Here is an 18,085-nt window from a genome sequence, read left to right as displayed (position 1 = left end):
TGGCATATTATAGCAAGTAATTAAATATTAGGTAGAGGATATTATGTGAATATTATTAGATTTATAATATTGGATGAATATGAATTAAATTCTAGACTTGAAATTTGACGAAAAATATGATAGTTGAAATGTTAATTGACATCAAGAATTACAAACTTGATTAGAAATTTTGGATGAATTTCTAGGTTAAGATTAAACACATAAAAGTGTGAGTGTTGTTGAATAAAATTTCAAATCCGATATTATATCAATTGAAATTGTTGAAAATCAGAATATTAGAATATTGAATACAAAACATTTTTGAGATCATCATGATTGCTAAAATATTATCAAAACATGATTTAAATATCTTTAATAGACATAAGTCATAATGTTTGAAATGTATCTTTGAGATGTTTCAAAGAAAAAACGTGGGGACAATCAAATGAAGAATATTTATACTACCAAATTAAAAATTTAAATATCAAATGAACCAGGTATAACCAGATAAAGTTTTTCCATAAATTCCATAACCTCATTAAAATATAACCAGGTATGTTTCCAAATTGAACGTGAATAAAAAACCTCATGAATTTTTCAAGGAAAAATAAAATAAATAGTGCTAACAAGATTCACAACTAGGGCAACAAACAGTTACTAGTAACTTCTTTCAGGCTCATTAACTCGAACTTGCACAAGATATATCCTATTGTTTAATGATATTATCGCGTAAAGTTTGTTCCTAGTGAGTCTTGGACCAGAAAATATGCTGGCTCAACTTTTGCTACATACCCAAATTTGGATGCGTTATACTTATTATGCACCCCTATTAGTTCCCCTGTTTTTGCCTTCTCGTGATACCTCACTATCAATTTTGCGCATTCCCTAAATTAAAGAATTGCAAAGAAGCAAAATAATTAGAATAAGTAGTAAAAGAGAGAATTACAATATAGAAAAACGAAGTAATTCATTAGTATACTCGATGTACTCACATAAGTGATTCTTCTGAATACCCTGTATGCCATTCACAAGTTGTACTCCATTGCTTGACGCCATAGAGCGTGCATTGAGCTGTATAGATTGCCGCAGCAGCCATAAATGATGGTGAATTCATCAACATCTCATATTCCACGAGACAAAGCTCGATTAAAAAGAAAGACAATTCCTCTAGCTGGTACATATTATTACAACAAAGTAATTCAGAATTGTGCAGATGCATACTATATATGAAAATTGAATTAAATAAAATACGAAATCTAACCTTTTTATCAGCTTGAGTAGCTTTGAGAAATCTTCTCATAAAAACGTATGCAGTTGGAAAGGACATATTGTACTGCAATGTGTTGAGCATCAATTTCTCCTGCAGTAAAATTGATTAGGAATCTAAAAATTAATTTATGAAATATCGAAAATAACTGCGATGATTATTTTTACCATTTCAATAACGTCTTTTTTGTTGTAGTTTTCATACGAAATAATCACCAATTCCTGCACAAGAGGGGGTAAAATCTCCTCGTATTTGCCTGCTATTAGAAAGGCAACGAGACCAACAAGCTGCAGTTTGTTTTTGGCAACAACTTGTTTCTCTAAAAATCGGTCTAACAAATTAACAGTAAGAAATAATGTCTCTTCCTTGAGCTCGAACTTGTCATGTACCTGTTAGTTTATGAGAATAATTATAAAAAAAGTTAATTAACGTTTTAATGGTATGTATACCTTTAATTAATTCTGATTATTTCCAAATATTCAATTTAATTACCTCAATGATCCAGTCTATGAGTACACCTCTCATATTCCCATTGATCTCAGATTGTTGTTCCATATAGTTTGGTGAAACACAACTATAAACCTGAAATACATTGGGCAATATTACATGTAATTTCAGAAAAAAGTAAAATAGGTAGAGAAAGGTACTCTACACCATTTGTTTTGACTTGGTACAGAGTTTATTAAAATATAAATCTTCCTTTATCATATACATGGAATGTTTAAAATGTCATTTACATGATTTTAAATTTTAAATATATTATGTGAAAAGTTGAAATTAAAGATTTGTCAAAAAAGAAAAAAAGATATTTTGACTAACAAATTGAGTGATATATTAGTAAGGTACTTAATTAAATTACATCTAACGTGTATGTGTTATGTTAATCAAGGAAAGGAAGTAATTGATATTAAAAGTTTTAACTAACCATAAGGTTGATAATTTAAGAAGACATGATAAATTTATATAGTCTTGTAATTAAACAATCCATCAATAGTGAAAGAATAGTTATTGTAGTTTGTTATAAAAGGTAGTAACGTTTGAAACCTAAAAATTTTACTTTGAGGGTGCGGCCCAATTATCCACCAAGCTTCTAATAAACCTTGCATCACTAACCCTAAAAAAAATTCTCGATTTGAAAAAAAAAATATTTTTTCAGTTGAAACTCAATTAACAATCAAATGATTGAATGAAGACTACATACCTACCTCATTACTTATGAAATTTACCTCAACAAAGCTGAAATTTTCAGAAGAAAGTTTTGCGCACTAACAAAATATTTATGTTTATAATACTATCAAATTAAGTTGACCAACAATAACGTATAACTTTACAACATGTAAACATTATTCGCGCTATATATAACTTAGATCCTTTTAACGAAACTAGACTAACCTCCATTTTCCTGTAGTAGGCATACAAATCTCCCACATATTCAACTCCAGCAAGAGGGTTTTTTGCATCATCATTGTCAATGTCTATTAACGCCTCCTCAAACACATCCTCCATTTCAATCTCCACCTCCTGAATTTGTAATCGCGCATATGTATAGATCATCAACACAAATTAATACCACTAGAAAGTAAAATTAAAAATAAATTTTCTAACAATTTGTGTGACCTTGTCATTTGATAATGATTCATTTGTGTCATGTTCCTCCCATATTGTAAAATCTCCAATAGCTGGTTTTGGTTTCTTGGTTTCCTGTTCAAAGTCATTCGAGTACACTTTAAAAATTTTAAGAAATCAACTTTTATGTTTTAATTTTTCACGTGATATGAGATCGAATTTTTTTACCTCGAGGTAATGTTGGTGTAAGGTACCAATTTGTGTAGCACCAAATTTCCTTCATTTAAAAATTTATGCTTTATGTATCAGCTAACTAACCAAAAATATAATTAAGCAATAGTGACATTACTAAAATCTATATACAAAATTAAAAAAAAAATTAAATTTGACGTTTATGGTCTAACCTCTCATTTGTTCTAAAATCAAGAGAAAGAAAACCCCAAATTAATTATATAAAACGAAAACACATCAAAAAATAATAATTTAAAGATTGAAACAAGGATTACTGTGATAATTCGCGCTTATTAACAATGCAAGGATATCGATGAGCTCCGACTAAATTCTGGTTAATAACACTAAGTGCTCTTCTAGTTTGTGTCCTCTCCCCTCCAATCTTGACAATTTGTGCGTTACCACCTTTCATTCATATATCAAAAAAAATTAATCTTTAATTAAACAAAAAATTTGTATACCAAAAATCAAATATAAAAAAAAAGTGAACAACGAAATTCCAAATAGTTACCGTGCACATTTGTGAATTAATTCTGGTCCATTTTTGTTGTTGAACAAATGAAAAGAAGAGAAGGGAGAAAATAATGTATTTGTATATTATGTCTTGGTGAAAGATAATTAGATGTGACATCGCTTTATATACTACCAAAAAAAAATAAAATATGACCGTTGTGACAAATTAATACAAACATGTAGACTGCTAAATTACTTTCTATAATTTCTTGATTTAACTGGATTTGAGTCATATATTCTATACTATGAGATTGTCACTTAATTAACTTGTCATATTTGCTTTATTTTTTTTTTAAAAAAAAATTATAATTGCTATTTATAGGCAATTAAATGTATAGTTGACCGCTAGTCACTGCATAATCTATATTCTAATTACACAAAAGCCTTCACGTAATATATAGCCGTTGGAAAAATATATCAAAATTATAAATAAAAATAAATTTAAAAAAATATCCTATGATGAAACATAATTTTCTTAATTATTTATATCATATTATATGTCACACGACTCAAAAATGGACGTAATTACATTTATCTTATCTCATGGAGACAAGTCAATCTAAAACCCAACTAATATAGTGAATGCGGAATTAAAACATGAATAAAAATCTAATACTATAAAATACTGTGAAAAATAAGGTCAACTTGATTAAACTTCCAAAACCTGATTGTCACGTGTACAAACCTCTGAAGTATTACAAATGAATCAAAAGAAAAATACAAGTCTCATATGACATTGTTTCTAGAGTACAACAAGATCATAAATATGGGTAAGAAGGTCCGCATAAATGACAAGCAACCACCTCATAAATCTCCATAAAAGTCTCGTACAAGGAGAAGAGAAAATATCACGTACAACTGTTCATGCTAATAACCTATAAAAAATTGTAGAAGATTACCAAATCATACGATACTCAGCAAGTAAACATCCGAACACAAGCTAAAAGGATAAAATACAGGTACTCTTACACCCCAAACGAACCTCCACAACTACAACTTGCATAAACCAACTCAACCTAACATTTCACCATTTACAAGCACATATCTCAACAACATTCTAACAATCACATATTCTCAACAACAAGCTCAATATTCATCAATTACAACCTCCACAAAAAGGCACTCACAATTTTAGCAATACACAGATCAAGTTCATTGAATAGAGGTAACCATATATCAAGTACTTTCCAACCACCAGTAAAATATATAATCATAAAAAATGAAGGATGTTATGGGATGCAATCCAATATGACACCATGAAATGATATGCCTAAAAATACCAATTGTACTCTCTTAATTGTATATACATGATACTCCTCGAAAACATATTGAGAGTTCATGACTTATGGGGAACTCGCGAGATCCATATACCCACACGGACGATCTCCACGTGTCTGTGCTGACAATCTCAACGCACTATCATAAATTAAATAACTTTCGCACAGACAATATTCACGTGCCCAAATTATAATCATAACTTCTCCGTCTCAGAGACGATCTCCACGTAGCAAAATAATCATAACTCGATCTCAACACGAACGATTTTCACGTGTCAGACCTTTACTCATATTCAATATCATGTCAATGCATGTGCACAATATGATATCAAATAAAGATGGTGATGAAACATCTCAATACATTAAATGTCGCTATGACATATAATCATCTCAATTATCACAATAATATGTGTTCAGTAAAGAATATAATCACACATAATAAATAAAGTCAATAATATATCGACTAATGCCCATATGCGTTGGCATTCTCGGATTACAATCCACATTCTATAGTAATAAACTTTGCATTTATAACATTGGTACTCGTACCATTCTCAATCCATCACACACAAACAATTAATCACGTTACCTTTATCATCCCTTTTCATCATTAGAATTAATCAAGGTGGACAAGTCAACCCTTCATCAAATCCTATTTTTCCCAAACACATACCACAAGAAATACGCGAATTTCATACACTTAATAAGGGTTTAGAAAATTCACTTGCCCGATCAATCATAAATTCACTCCGAAACTTGAGCCTTTCCCTTTTGGTTAACTTCCAACTCAAAGCAATCTATTCAAATAAATAGCAACAATAAGATTCAAAACTCACAACACTCATATTACTATGTGTTTATCCTTGACCAAAAAATACACCCAAGTTTATGATTAAGTTCCTAAATCTTGATGTCAATTAACATTTCAACTACCATATTTTTCATACTTCAAGTGGTTAAGTTCCAATTTTTCTAAATATACATCGTAATAGTTTCCATATAATATAATATCACTAATATTTAATTGCATATAATAATAATAATAATACCTACACTTGATATTTTGTTAAATAATTATAACAATAAAATAAAAGAAAGACCCAAATTATTATTAAGTTACATACAATATATATTGAATGGAGAAAACGTAAAAAACATACGTAAAAACCACCTGGGCACCTTTCCATACATAAAAACCACCTGTGAATTTTTTTATTTCTTCAAATTTCAACCTCTCAAATGTGAAAGGAATTTGATCATCAACTAATGACGACTTTCAGATTTTATCCCCACCCAAACTTCCAAAACAAACCACCACACTCTTTCCGATTTCCTTATTTAACGAGCATATTATAATAAATAATATTAGATTAGCTACTTATCAATTTAAATAGACATAGCAACAAATTCTTATCGAAGAGCATTTATTGCTCACGCTCTTTTTGTTATTCTTTTTCTCACACAACTCAATCAACTGGATAACGATAATATGATGTCATTTATATGGTTTAGTATAAAGATTTAAAAGTGATTAATATAATTACATTACAATAAATATGATATATAAACGAAATTATTAGCTATGATATCAAATTCGTCACTAATTATTCGTTTTAGTGATAAAAGTTTACTTTTCGTGCTTAAATATATGAGAAACATACTTTTAATGACCAAACATAAAAATACATAGCAAAGTTTTGTCCACTAAAATTTTCCACCAAAAAAATTAATTGACTTCATTTGTTTGGTAGTGTTAATAACGAATTTAAAGTAATCTGTGACACATTATTTAATCACTAATAATGTATCTAATTCATAAAAAATATGTTGTCTTATAATTTATTAAATTTTGATTGAAAAAATTCATCTAAAAAAACATGTTGCTATAATATCGACAAATTAGAATTTGCAGTTAAATATTATAAATTTTAGCTATGAAAAATAAAATTTAATTATGACATTTATTTCACATAATTCCGAAGCAATTTTAACACTTTTCCATTTATTTATAACAACAGAATTCGGGGGTAAGTGAAATTTAGAAGCTTAATGCAACCTCAACACCATCTCCTTTAAAAGAGTATTTGTATCAATTCTGTCAAGAAAAGTTGCTCATTTCATATTGTGCAATGCTCTTGCTGGTTATTGATTGCCGGAAGTTAAGGATCTAATTTAGATGGTATGAACTTTTCACTTTCTCCTTGAGTTTCACAGTGAGCTTTCGTGGCATTTTGAGGACTGATTTTAATAGAAATTTTATGTCACGATTTAAATTATCGTGAATGGCGTCCATACTAATTCTTCAATGGGAGGACTAACTACTAACTCCACTTAACCCGTCATGGTAGTTATGAAATCAAATTATGAAAGAAACAACTAAAAGCAATTTAAAATTTGTTTGAGTTTTCATAAACTCAATCAATAGTTAAAACATTGTAAAATTTAAGCACTTGAAACGGAAAGTGGAAGTACAAAACTTTAATTAGTCAATAATGAGGATGCAACCGCGAAAGCTAGAAAACACAAGCTAATAGTTTAATGTATGTGTCTTAAGATATGGACAAGAAGATGTCGAAGAATCCATGACAACCTTAAAAGTAGTTCATCCTTGAATTTGAAGATCACGCTTCCTTCAAGTGAGGTCTTGTATCAATCGTCTGAATATGTCTTGCACTCTAAGAAAAAAGCAAGTGAAATATCAAGGGATAATGCACAAGTACCCCTTCAACCTATGCCCGAAATCCCAGAGACACACTTATACTATACTAAGGTCCTATTACCCCCCTGAACTTATTTTATAAGTAATTTTCTACCCCTTTTTAGCCTACGTGGCACTAGTTTGAAAAAAAAAAGTCAACCTTCGTTGGGCCCACAAGATAGTGACACGTAGGTCGAAAAGGGGTAAAAAATTATTAATAAAATAAGTTTAGGGGGGGTAATAGGACCTTAGTATAGTATAAGTGTGTCTCTGAGATTTTGGGCATAGGTTGAGGGGGTACTTGGGCATTATTCCAAATATCAATAAAGACCATATTATACTTGTAGGAGATTACATATCTACTTTCAAGCATACATAATTATAATATAATTTTAGTATAACTTACATAAATCATATAGTATAAGATTAAAATTACATTATATCCCTACTCTTTTAAATATGTCGCGCTAAAAAAGGAAACAAATCTGAAAATCTAATCAAATTTCATAAATTGCGCTTACGTATCTTCTTTATCAATTAGACAGATGCTAATGCTAGCAAAACAAAGAAATTTAAAATTCAAATCCGTTCCCTTTTCTTTGTTGAAGAAACCTTTCAAAGTGATGAAGAGATACCATGTTTTGATGTGTGCAATTTTGTGTGTTGAAGATAGAAAAAGGGACCATTCTCTTAACGTAATACTTGAATCAAGAATTGATAATTCATGTTACATACAAAAAACAATATATATAGTTGATTCAAACAATTTAAATGTGAAGGTGAAACAAATGTACATGGATAAAGCTAATTTAATGGTTGTAATGATAAAATACAAAATAGATCATAGCTTGAATTTTTGAGTTATAATATCTGATAACAAAAGGTATGTGACCAGAATTATTGTGTTGTAATACACTCTTTTTTTACTTTTTGAATATTTAAGTTTTAAACATTGTTAGTTACAAGTTGATACATCACTAGTTTGCTGCTTATGTGTTGACTTCTTAGATCTGTGTATCAATTTGTGGTTATTATAAAGAACCATGTACATGTTTATTCGTTCTTCTTATTATTTGTAATCTATCATTATAGAGGCATGAATAATTAAGACACATACTTTTTTTTAATGTATTTGTTAGTATACTAATCATGATACACTTCTATTTAGAACTTGATATATTACGAGTTTGTCGCAACTGTGTTGATTTTTAGATTTGTGTATCAATGTGTGGTTATTATAAAGTAACAGGTACATGTCAATTTGTTCTTCTTATTTTCTGCAATGCATCATTATAGAGGCATGAGTAATTAAGACACACATTTTTTGTTTTTTTAAATATATTTATTAATATATTAATCATGATACATTCTAGTTACAACTTTATACATTACTACTTTTTCGCATATGTGTTGAATTTTAGATCTATGTATCAATTTATGGTTATTATAAAATATCATGTACATATGCCAATTCATTCTTCTTCTATTTTTGTAATGTATCATTATGGAGCCATGTGTAATTAAGTCATACACTTTTTTTTTGTTTGTTTTTTGAGTGTGTTTATTAATATACTTGTCATGATACATTGTTAGTTACAACTTGATACGTTACTAGTTTGTCGCATGTGTTCAATTTTTTTAGATCTATGTATCAATGTATGGTTATTATAAAGTATCAGGTATATATTAATTCGTTCATCTTATTTTTTTTTGTAATGTATCATTATAGATGCATGAGTAATTAAGTCACAAAGATATGAAAAGTTTATATAAGTCAGTTGATGTGTATCTGACAAATAAGATTTGTTGTGAACAATAATATGTTAGCCCCTAGGTTGTATTTATGGTCTATTACGAATACTGTTAATAATGTATCTTGAACTTTTTTTTTATTTTTTTTTATTGAAAATGATACATGAAACAATGCTTCTTTTTACTATACATGGTACACATAAAGCTATATATTAGTTTATTTTTTTGAAGATTGTTGTTGGAGATTGAGGACATCTGTTAAAAAAAATCGGATATATTTAAATTGAGGTACTAATATCATGAACATAAAAGAATCAATGCCAGATAAGGACGATTTATCAGTTCCAGAATGCATTTTTGAAGAAATTTTCTTGCCACAAAGATGTAAAAGGATGTCTGGACGACCAAGAAAAAGAAGAAAGAAAAATTCAGATGAAAAGCTAACCACAAACACAAAGTGTTGTGGATATTGTAAATAAGATCACAATCGAAGAACTTGTACTTTCTTTTTCGAAATATAGTTGAGGAAGTTTTTATTTAGAATATTGTGATGTTTCAGATTAATAATTTTCAATTGTAATAGTTCAATTTATAAATTTTTCATTGTTACAACATTAAAAAGTACTGTTAGCTTATTAATTTCTGATACAGTAAATTGAAATGTTACAATTTTCAGTTTTATCTATATTTCTAATTGGTAATAATTTGTTCACATGGTAAAATGATATAAAATTTTAAGAATTTGATACAAGCTATTATGTTTCAAATACATTATTTATATAATGTATGATTTTATGTTTGATAATAATGTATCTGATATAGAGTGATCGCAAAGTGTTATGTGAAAATGTGATAAAGTGTAGTTATTAATGTATCACAACAAAAAAGAATTGAGTTATAAAGATAATACGCGTTTAAAATAAATATTGTAGTGATTAAATATTAAATACAATATTCAATATATTGAGCAATCTCAATACTAAAAGAATTTTTATATATTTATCAAAAATTTATATATGAAAAATAAGTACCATGGACAAATTAAAAAAAAAATCAGAAAAAATGGAAAAAACGATGAAAAAAACCCAACAAAGTAAAGATGATAAAACAATTTAAAATTAATTTTCTGGAGAGATAAATCTTTTAAATTCAAATTAGGATGAAGTGATAAACATAATGGAGAAATTAATTGAAAAGATCACAATAATAAAAAATGAGAGAGATTTGTGGAGTGAAATTAGAATGTGATAAACATGGAGGATATGGGGAGTGAGAATTATGTATCCAGAAATTGTTGTGCTCAAAATAAGGGATTTTGAATTTTTTTTTAAATAGTAGGGAATAATGAAAATTATGAAAACAAAATGCGTGTATATATATGTAATTTTTCCATAATTTTATTCTTTCTATGCATAATTTTCTTTATTGTTATCTTCGTTGCTAATATATTTTAAATTAGTTTGTACTTTTCAATGTTTAGATATATTATTTGATTTGAATTTGGAAATATTTATGAATTTTTTTATTTTGTAGTCGAACAGAAGTCACAGTTACATCAGGTCGAAAATTTTAACAATTTACTTTATAAATATTTTAATTTGTATCCAAATAACTATAGGCTTGAATCTTATCAGACTGAATATATTGATATTTCAATAAAATTATTTTGTACTCATGTAAAATTAACCGCTTAATATGAAGATGGTTAGCTAAACACATGAAAATCAAATACAATATGATGACTTTCTCTTCTAAAGGCAGGGGTGAAGACTCCATTGCGACATTAAGTAAGGAATTTGAGGAAATCAAGGCGCATCCACTTCGTCATCTCAGCCTATTTATATGCAATAGGTAGTAAAGATTCTGCCCTTCTAGCCTCGAGTAGTGAACTACACATTTAGTTAACTTTTATAATTTACAAGTTCCAAACCTTTGACCTAGGTAAAAGTAAAAATATATTTGATCTCTTTTTCAATCATTGTGTAATTTTAAGAAAATCGAAAGAACTAATTAATTAAAATTGAAATAGAAGAATCAATTTTATCTTAGTGTATTTTGGTTTATAATTTTGATAAATCAACATATTAGGTTTAATTATTTTTAATGAAATACCAAATCATTCCAACCTGTGATTTTACAAAAAATATATTGTGATAATGAATTCTATTTTATGTTATAGGTAGAATGTTATTATACGAAAATAAATAATATAAAAAAAATATTACTTTTTGAAGAAAATCGGTCCATTATAAAAAAAATCACCTTAAAAAATAATCGACCCTCATAGAAAGATTTAAAGAAAGAGAGAAATAAATTAAAATAACTTTAATCAAGTGAATTAACTAAAATAAATAAACAAATATGACATATGAAATGAACACGTGGAAGTAGTGTAATGTTTTTGTTCTTATATAAACACCAAAACAATTTCAGTTACTTCACTCTTTTGGCTCTTTCCGTCTAAGTGTGAAATGCACTGAGCTAAGCTACCTCTTCAATTTCTTCTACTCTCATTCTCACCGATTCAATCCACATTTTTCATACTTGTTGCTGAGGAGACGGAATTTCAGTATGGACGGAGGTGATTCTTATCAAACGGTGAAAGACGATTCCAGCGACATCGCCGGCGGTGGTGAAACGGTCACCATAAACATCCGATGTGTCAACGACTCCAAGTTATCTGTTCAAGTCAGCCTCGATTCCACCGTCGGATTATTCAAGTCCATCCTTTCCCAGCCGACTGATATCCCTGCTGAGGAGCAGAAAGATATCTATAACGGCCGGATCTAAAAGGATGATCAAACCCTAAAAAAATGTGGTAATAATTAATTTCGCTTATCTAAATATTTTTTTGCTACTTTATTAGTAATGCTGAATTATTTGTGTTTACTTTTTATTACTCATGTTGTTGATCAATCAATCAAATGTACCTCAATTACGAACTTTTTTGGGTTTGTGATATTAATGTTGTAAACATTGTTAAAAAATAATTATTTAAAAGAATATTTGTATGTTTTGTAACTTGTATGTTATATAGAGGTGCATGTTAAATATCTGAAAGTTCATATTTTTTTGGGCTTTAACTACTGAATGTAGAGAACTGTACTTCGGTTGGCTTGGGATTGTATGCTAATGCATTTTCCTGTTCTGAGGAGTAATTTAAATTATTTGTTCATTGTGGAAAATAATGCATTGAGAACTGTTTTAACAAGAAAAAAAATAATGCATATAGAAGTTGTTTCCTAAAATGGAGGAGAATCTGGTTTTAGAAAATAATTCATTGGAACTATTAGTGGGTGTTGAGATTGTGGATATTCTTAGAATGTAGAAGTATCTTCTTTGACGGTTGTGAAGGAGATATCCTGCAATTGAAGGGAGTAGTAATTTTTGAAAGCTTACATTCGACTCCTACGTACAATACTTGACGTCATGAGCTCATTCTCTCCATCTTGATAGGTAGGATTACGTTGACAAAATATTACTTAATTTCTCGATTAAGAAGTGCAAATTTAATCTCTGTGTGCAAATTTAACCTCTTTGTTTGTGTTCTTTCCAGAATAGATGGAAATAATCGATAAGTTGTGTGTTAATGCATTTGGACCAAATTTCGATTCTAATAGATTTAAAGTCTTGCTTATTTGTTACAGTATGCTCCCTAATCTGGCATGTTTTGTCTTGGGATAAGAAATAGGTAAAGGTCAAAAAGTGGAAAAAAGTAATATAGAGGAATGATGCAGTAGTATTGGGTTTATTTTGCTTTTATTAGAGTATGAAGTTGTGTACGTGGATCTGCAATAGCAGGGAATCTGCATATTTGTTGCAGTTCAGTTTCCATTTTACTACAAATATTTGATTTAGCATGTATTCTCTTGTCTTTAACATGATGCTACTTAATGCCAATTATGTTGATCTGATTCATGATTGATTACTTATAACCACATAACATTCTGCATTGAGCTTTGGAATCTTATACTATCAAGATGCATGGAGCTTCTATTTTATCTGCTCTCTTGTTGCTTGTTATCAGCTGTCAGAATAAGAATCATAGTAAATTTAATTTTATTATTTATGGCGAGCAGGTCTGGAGGCAGACCACACAGTTCATCTTATTCGAGGTTCTGCCGCAGCTGCTTCTGCTAGTGCAACCAATGTTAAAAATCCAAATGCTAATCAGGATGCTCCCAGGGTTGCTGTTCCCACTATAGGGGGCTGTTTGTTAGAGTCGGTGGAGGTCCACTCTTTTCTGGACTTGGAAGTAGAGGTGGTTCGTTTGGAGCTGGACTTCCAGATTTTGAGCAGGTCCAGCAACATGACTCCAACATGATGAGAGAGATATTGAATATGCCTCTAGTTCAGGATCTAAGGAATGACCCAGAAATCATATTCAACTTTATCGTGAACAGTCCTCAAATGCGAGAGTATGTGAATCTTAATCCTGAGCTCCCACACATATTCAATGACCCTGCTATATTTCTCCAGACATGGGAGGCTGCACGTAATGAACTCATGCATGAGACGATAAGAACTATTCAATAGTCATTGAGCCACACTAAATCGTTTCCTGAGGAATTTAACATGCTAAGGCACATGTATGAGAATGTCCAAGAGCCATTTCTGAATGTAACAAGCATGGCTGGAGATACAAGAAATAATTCAGGGACAAACCCGTTCGTGGCTCTTTTGGGAGCCCAGGAACAAGGCAGAAACCGGTCAACTAACCCTCCAGCTACTGGTTCTGACGCAACTGCTAATCCTCCTGCTCCAAACACGAATCCACTTTCGGATCCTTGGGCATCAGCTGACTGTAAGTTTCTAGCAAGTTTGTGGATCTAATTCTATTTGCCACTAGATTTAACCTTGTTACTTCATCTCCTATCTTGTTCACCAGGGTCTTCTGCATATTAAAAGAAACTTTTTATCTCTTTCCTATTTCTCATTTTGGAGATGCTTTCATGCATCTTAACTGCTTGGGTGCCATGAAGTCATCATACTCATGCAATTTGTGCTTAGAACTTGAACATTTGAACACCTGTTCTCTGTAGCTACTTTTTTTCTTTGTTTTTCTCTGGTAAAAATATTTCAAAGTTTAGCATAATTTTGTCAGGATTTCTTAAAAACAATTTTATACTTTTAACTATATCAGCTAATGTTTTATGTATGTAGCATTCATTATCTTGCTTCCCCCCCCCCCCCCCCCCTTCCCCCTTTTTCAACTACTTTTGATAAGCGGGGTATTGTTTTTTTTCTCTATTTTTCAGTTGGAGGTGCCCAAATGAATACCGCTCCTTGATCAAATGCTTCTAGGAATATTTGGGGACCCTCTCCTGGTGGTTTGGATGACATATCAGATTTGCAGCGAATGCTAGGTGGCATACCTGGCGCCTCTTCTGAAAATCAGTTAATAGGATACCCATCCATCTCGCAGATAATGCAGCACATAAACCAGGTATTTATTTATTTAATTTGTATTAAAGCTTACAAACAGTCATCGAGTTTAAGTTTTTATTCTTTTTTCTCCTGGTTTTCTTTTTTTGTTGTTTGTGATGGAGAATTTCTTGTCAAGCTTCTCATTTCTTGAGTATCTTGGTGGTTAGATTATGGGGCTCGACCCCAACTCTCATCTTGGGGATATGATGCCAAATCCTGAATTAATTCATCAGTTGATGTCATCTGAGAGGATGCAGGTAAAGAATTTTTGCATGCTGTCTTTAAGTTTTGCTTGTTGGAATTGTAGAATGTGTAAGTGGTGCATGTAGTGTGGCAAATCTAGAAAATCGGGTATCACTCTCTTTTGATACATAAAGGTTAATGATAACTTAAGAACTCAATGAGGTAAAAGTTATGTTAGAAATATGTTTAGAGCTTGTTTGGATTGGCTCTGGGCTTTTAGCTTATAAGCCAAAAGTCATACTATTTTTGATTTGCCACACTGCATGCACCACTTAATAGCACTTTTTTGTTTTACACATATACTACAAAAGTGCTTTAAAAATAGTTTGGCTTAAAAATACTTAAAATAAGTCAATCCAAACGGGCACTTAGTAGATTTGTCGCAAACTTACACCTAGAGGTAAATAAGTTGAATTACAGATTAAAAAGGTAAAAGTATGACTCCTACCATTTTTCAATTTATTTTGTTTGGTTTTGACTTGGCATGAAGTTGTAGAAAGTAAAGAAGACCTTTGCGTGGTCTTAAACTAAAGATAGGTAGAATTCCATAACATCCTTTAATCTTGTGGTCTTGTTGTCTTGAACATGTGAAAAGTTAGAACTAAAAGAGTTGTCATAACAAGAAAAAGACATTCTTTTTTAAATAGACTAACAAAGAAAGTAGGACAAACAAATTAAAATTCAGGGAGTATTAGAAATTTGCTTAGTAGAATTGGTGCAGAAAAAGCTTTTGCAAATTGATCTAGTGAGAACTTGAATCAGATTGTTTTAGAGAGATTGTCAAAGATGCACCAAGAGGTCACAGGCTAATCAATTGAGTTTATAAAATGTAGTGTCTCTATGTGTTGAAAATGTTGATGCGGTCGTAGTGGCTTAGTGTAACCATTCTCATTAGTGGTCGTACTGATTACTGAAATGACACTAAATATTAATGCTGGGCATCTGTAAGGAAAAAGAATAAAAACATTTACTATGAAAAACAAAGGGGAAAATAGCAACAGAAAAAATCAAACAAAAAAAATATTGTCTATTTGTTATTCGTTTCTCTTATTGGACACCATTGAACTACTTTCAACCCTTGCAATTGCTTTTTTAGATTCATTTTCTTACTAATCTAAATAAGCTAAGCTCCGACAATGTTAATTTATCAAAAATAAACTTTATAGATTTTAGTGTCAAGTATGACATGATAGACACTGTCCTTCAGATTTTATTATTTCAATACAGAACTATACTTCAGATTTTATTATTTATGTGTCTACAGACTTTATTGTTCATTGAATCTGCTTTCATCATCATTTCATTATATATTAGAATATTAATATGTTTATTTATTTCTCTTAAACATGATGTATGTTTTTATGTCAGATTAATGTTAAGTGTCACTGATTCATCAAACATGTTTTCTGAGCACAATATAAGACATTCCGTATTGAACATTTTTCATCTATATAATTTAAAAGTCATTATATTGCCCATTTGGAGGTACCAAGGGTTTAAAAGAGAATCCTTTTGATATGTGTCTGGAAATAATTGTTTTTTTTTTTTGAAAAAAAATTGCATTTTATTCATCTTCAACAAAAAGACGCGTGATTTTATTCATATATTTCTAGACATAGATCATGATGTGTGCATAATTCTTCGGGTATGTTCTTCCTTCATTCCTTTCTATTTTTTTACAATCGTTCTTTTTCCTTTTAGGAATATCTAGTACAACAAGGGCTATTTCCTTACCTTGATCAGCCGCAATCAAACCAGTAAGTATGGACATATATCTATGGATTTTCACTTGGCTGGAGAATCTCACACCTCCTGATTCAGCTGATATGATTATATGCATCTCCTTGTCTCATTATTACTCATTGTTTCTTGTCCTACAAGTCACCAAAGGAAAAAGAAATATTACTTAGATTCATATTTCACTTGCCAAAAAATAGTCTAAGCCTTTATAATTAGGTTGGATAAAAGATAAACTTGTGAGTGGCTCGAGATTTTTACTCTGATTATTTGGATCAATGGGGTAATTTTCTGCCTTGCGTCTATCACTTCTGACAAAGTATCTTTTCCGCATGCAAAGAATAAGATCAGGAAGAAGCTGACGAAACAGGTAATATCATTCTATATATTTCCCAATTTGATATCTTTGTAACTGTAAATATACCCTTAGGTTTGGAGGGAATGATCTCTTGATTTAGGAGCAAATAAAATCCTCTTACAATATTTTTCAAATGTTACTTAAGTCTAGTATTTTAATGCAAAACTTGCCTATTAGGAGCAATACACTTAATATTTTGGTGATGCACATTATTTGTGATGTTTTATATAAATGAACAACTTCTTTGTATTGTTACATGGTATATGAAATTTGAGATTTTATAAGGGCGACAGAACTGATTTGGATTTATACCTGTTAGGAGTTTATTTTTTTGTTAAAAATATTGATTGAAATTTATAGGTTGAGGATGCGGGTTTGGTGGGGATATAGAAGACACAAATTCAGATAAAATATATAAATGTAAGAAATGAACTGTACAAAAGAGTGATATTAGTATGAAAATTACGAGATGAGATATAAATTTGTATCCGGAAAAGGTGGTTTATTGTGGGGATCTGTATAATACTATTTTACACTTATGAATAAGCTGAAGAAAGGTTGGATGATGAAAGCTTATTCTAGATGATACTCTTTAATTGGTTAAATTAGCGAGAAAGTCAACTGAGGTTGGAACAGTTGGAACAGTGACGAAGAACTCTGGTTTTAGCCTTTTATTTAGGTTAATTAGAAATAAAACAAACTACCTATAAAAAGTAGAAATTTGACAAACTATGTTCACTGCAAATTATAATAAGATCACTCGAATGAGATCACTAGATGAGATAGTGGTGCCCAAATGTAGAGAGTGGAAATATTTGCTCTCATATTTGAGGAGAATGATATGACTGATGAAGATGTGACACAAGCTAAAAGAGGATTGTTGAAACGGAGGAGTGCTAAGACAGTTGTGTTATACGTGAACACTTAACAAAGTGAAACACAAGTTGTATGCAATGGCAGCGAGATCAGAGATGTTATATGGGAGTGATTGCGAGTAATGTAAATCCATGTGTATCCACAAGATAAATTTCCTAAAA

At 30.3% G+C, this 18,085-nt stretch overlaps 2 protein-coding genes and 1 long non-coding RNA gene across 3 annotated transcripts; 1 reads left to right on the top strand and 2 right to left on the bottom strand.

Moving 5' to 3' along the window:
* Positions 1 to 449: 449 nt before the first annotated feature.
* Positions 450 to 1,831, bottom strand: LOC138341715 (G2/mitotic-specific cyclin-1-like). The gene is made up of 5 exons (XM_069293342.1): positions 1,739 to 1,831; positions 1,414 to 1,635; positions 1,241 to 1,339; positions 972 to 1,150; positions 450 to 864 (listed from the first exon to the last, which is right to left on the bottom strand). Exons 1-5 carry the CDS (start codon positions 1,799 to 1,801, stop codon positions 702 to 704), a joined length of 726 nt encoding a protein of 241 aa, XP_069149443.1. The 5' UTR covers positions 1,802 to 1,831; the 3' UTR covers positions 450 to 701.
* Positions 1,832 to 2,629: 798 nt separating this feature from the next.
* On the bottom strand, positions 2,630 to 6,104 carry LOC138341716 (uncharacterized). The gene is made up of 4 exons (XR_011214586.1): positions 5,994 to 6,104; positions 3,041 to 5,630; positions 2,864 to 2,947; positions 2,630 to 2,767 (listed from the first exon to the last, which is right to left on the bottom strand). It is a non-coding gene; the product is annotated as an uncharacterized lncRNA (long non-coding RNA).
* Positions 6,105 to 13,912: 7,808 nt separating this feature from the next.
* On the top strand, positions 13,913 to 15,026 carry LOC101258726 (ubiquitin domain-containing protein DSK2b-like). Its single transcript, XM_069294326.1, has 4 exons — positions 13,913 to 14,087; positions 14,632 to 14,729; positions 14,878 to 14,967; positions 15,018 to 15,026. The coding sequence occupies exons 1-4, from the start codon at positions 13,913 to 13,915 to the stop codon at positions 15,024 to 15,026; spliced, it is 372 nt and encodes a 123-aa protein (XP_069150427.1).
* Positions 15,027 to 18,085: the final 3,059 nt, after the last annotated feature.

This window comes from Solanum lycopersicum, chromosome 2 (assembly GCF_036512215.1).
Source record: "Solanum lycopersicum chromosome 2, SLM_r2.1".
NCBI classification, from domain to species: Eukaryota; Viridiplantae; Streptophyta; class Magnoliopsida; order Solanales; family Solanaceae; genus Solanum; species Solanum lycopersicum.
Note: the sequence above shows the minus strand (reverse complement) of the source record. Positions and strands in the feature narration are given on the sequence as shown.

What these genes read in the sequence shown, in the direction of transcription:
- LOC138341715 (XM_069293342.1), bottom strand. Translation starts at nt 1,801, where the DNA reads ATGGAACAACAATCTGAGATCAATGGGAATATGAGAGGTGTACTCATA. An exon ending in AAAAAGACGTTATTGAAATG is followed by an intron (nt 1,340 to 1,413) that starts GTAAAAATAATC and finishes ATTTTACTGCAG; the next exon opens with GAGAAATTGATGCTCAACAC. An exon ending in TATTCAGAAGAATCACTTAT is followed by an intron (nt 865 to 971) that starts GTGAGTACATCG and finishes TCTTTAATTTAG; the next exon opens with GGAATGCGCAAAATTGATAG.
- LOC101258726 (XM_069294326.1), top strand. Translation starts at nt 13,913, where the DNA reads ATGGCTGGAGATACAAGAAATAATTCAGGGACAAACCCGTTCGTGGCT. An exon ending in TCCTTGGGCATCAGCTGACT is followed by an intron (nt 14,088 to 14,631) that starts GTAAGTTTCTAG and finishes ATGACATATCAG; the next exon opens with ATTTGCAGCGAATGCTAGGT. An exon ending in TAATGCAGCACATAAACCAG is followed by an intron (nt 14,730 to 14,877) that starts GTATTTATTTAT and finishes CTTGGTGGTTAG; the next exon opens with ATTATGGGGCTCGACCCCAA.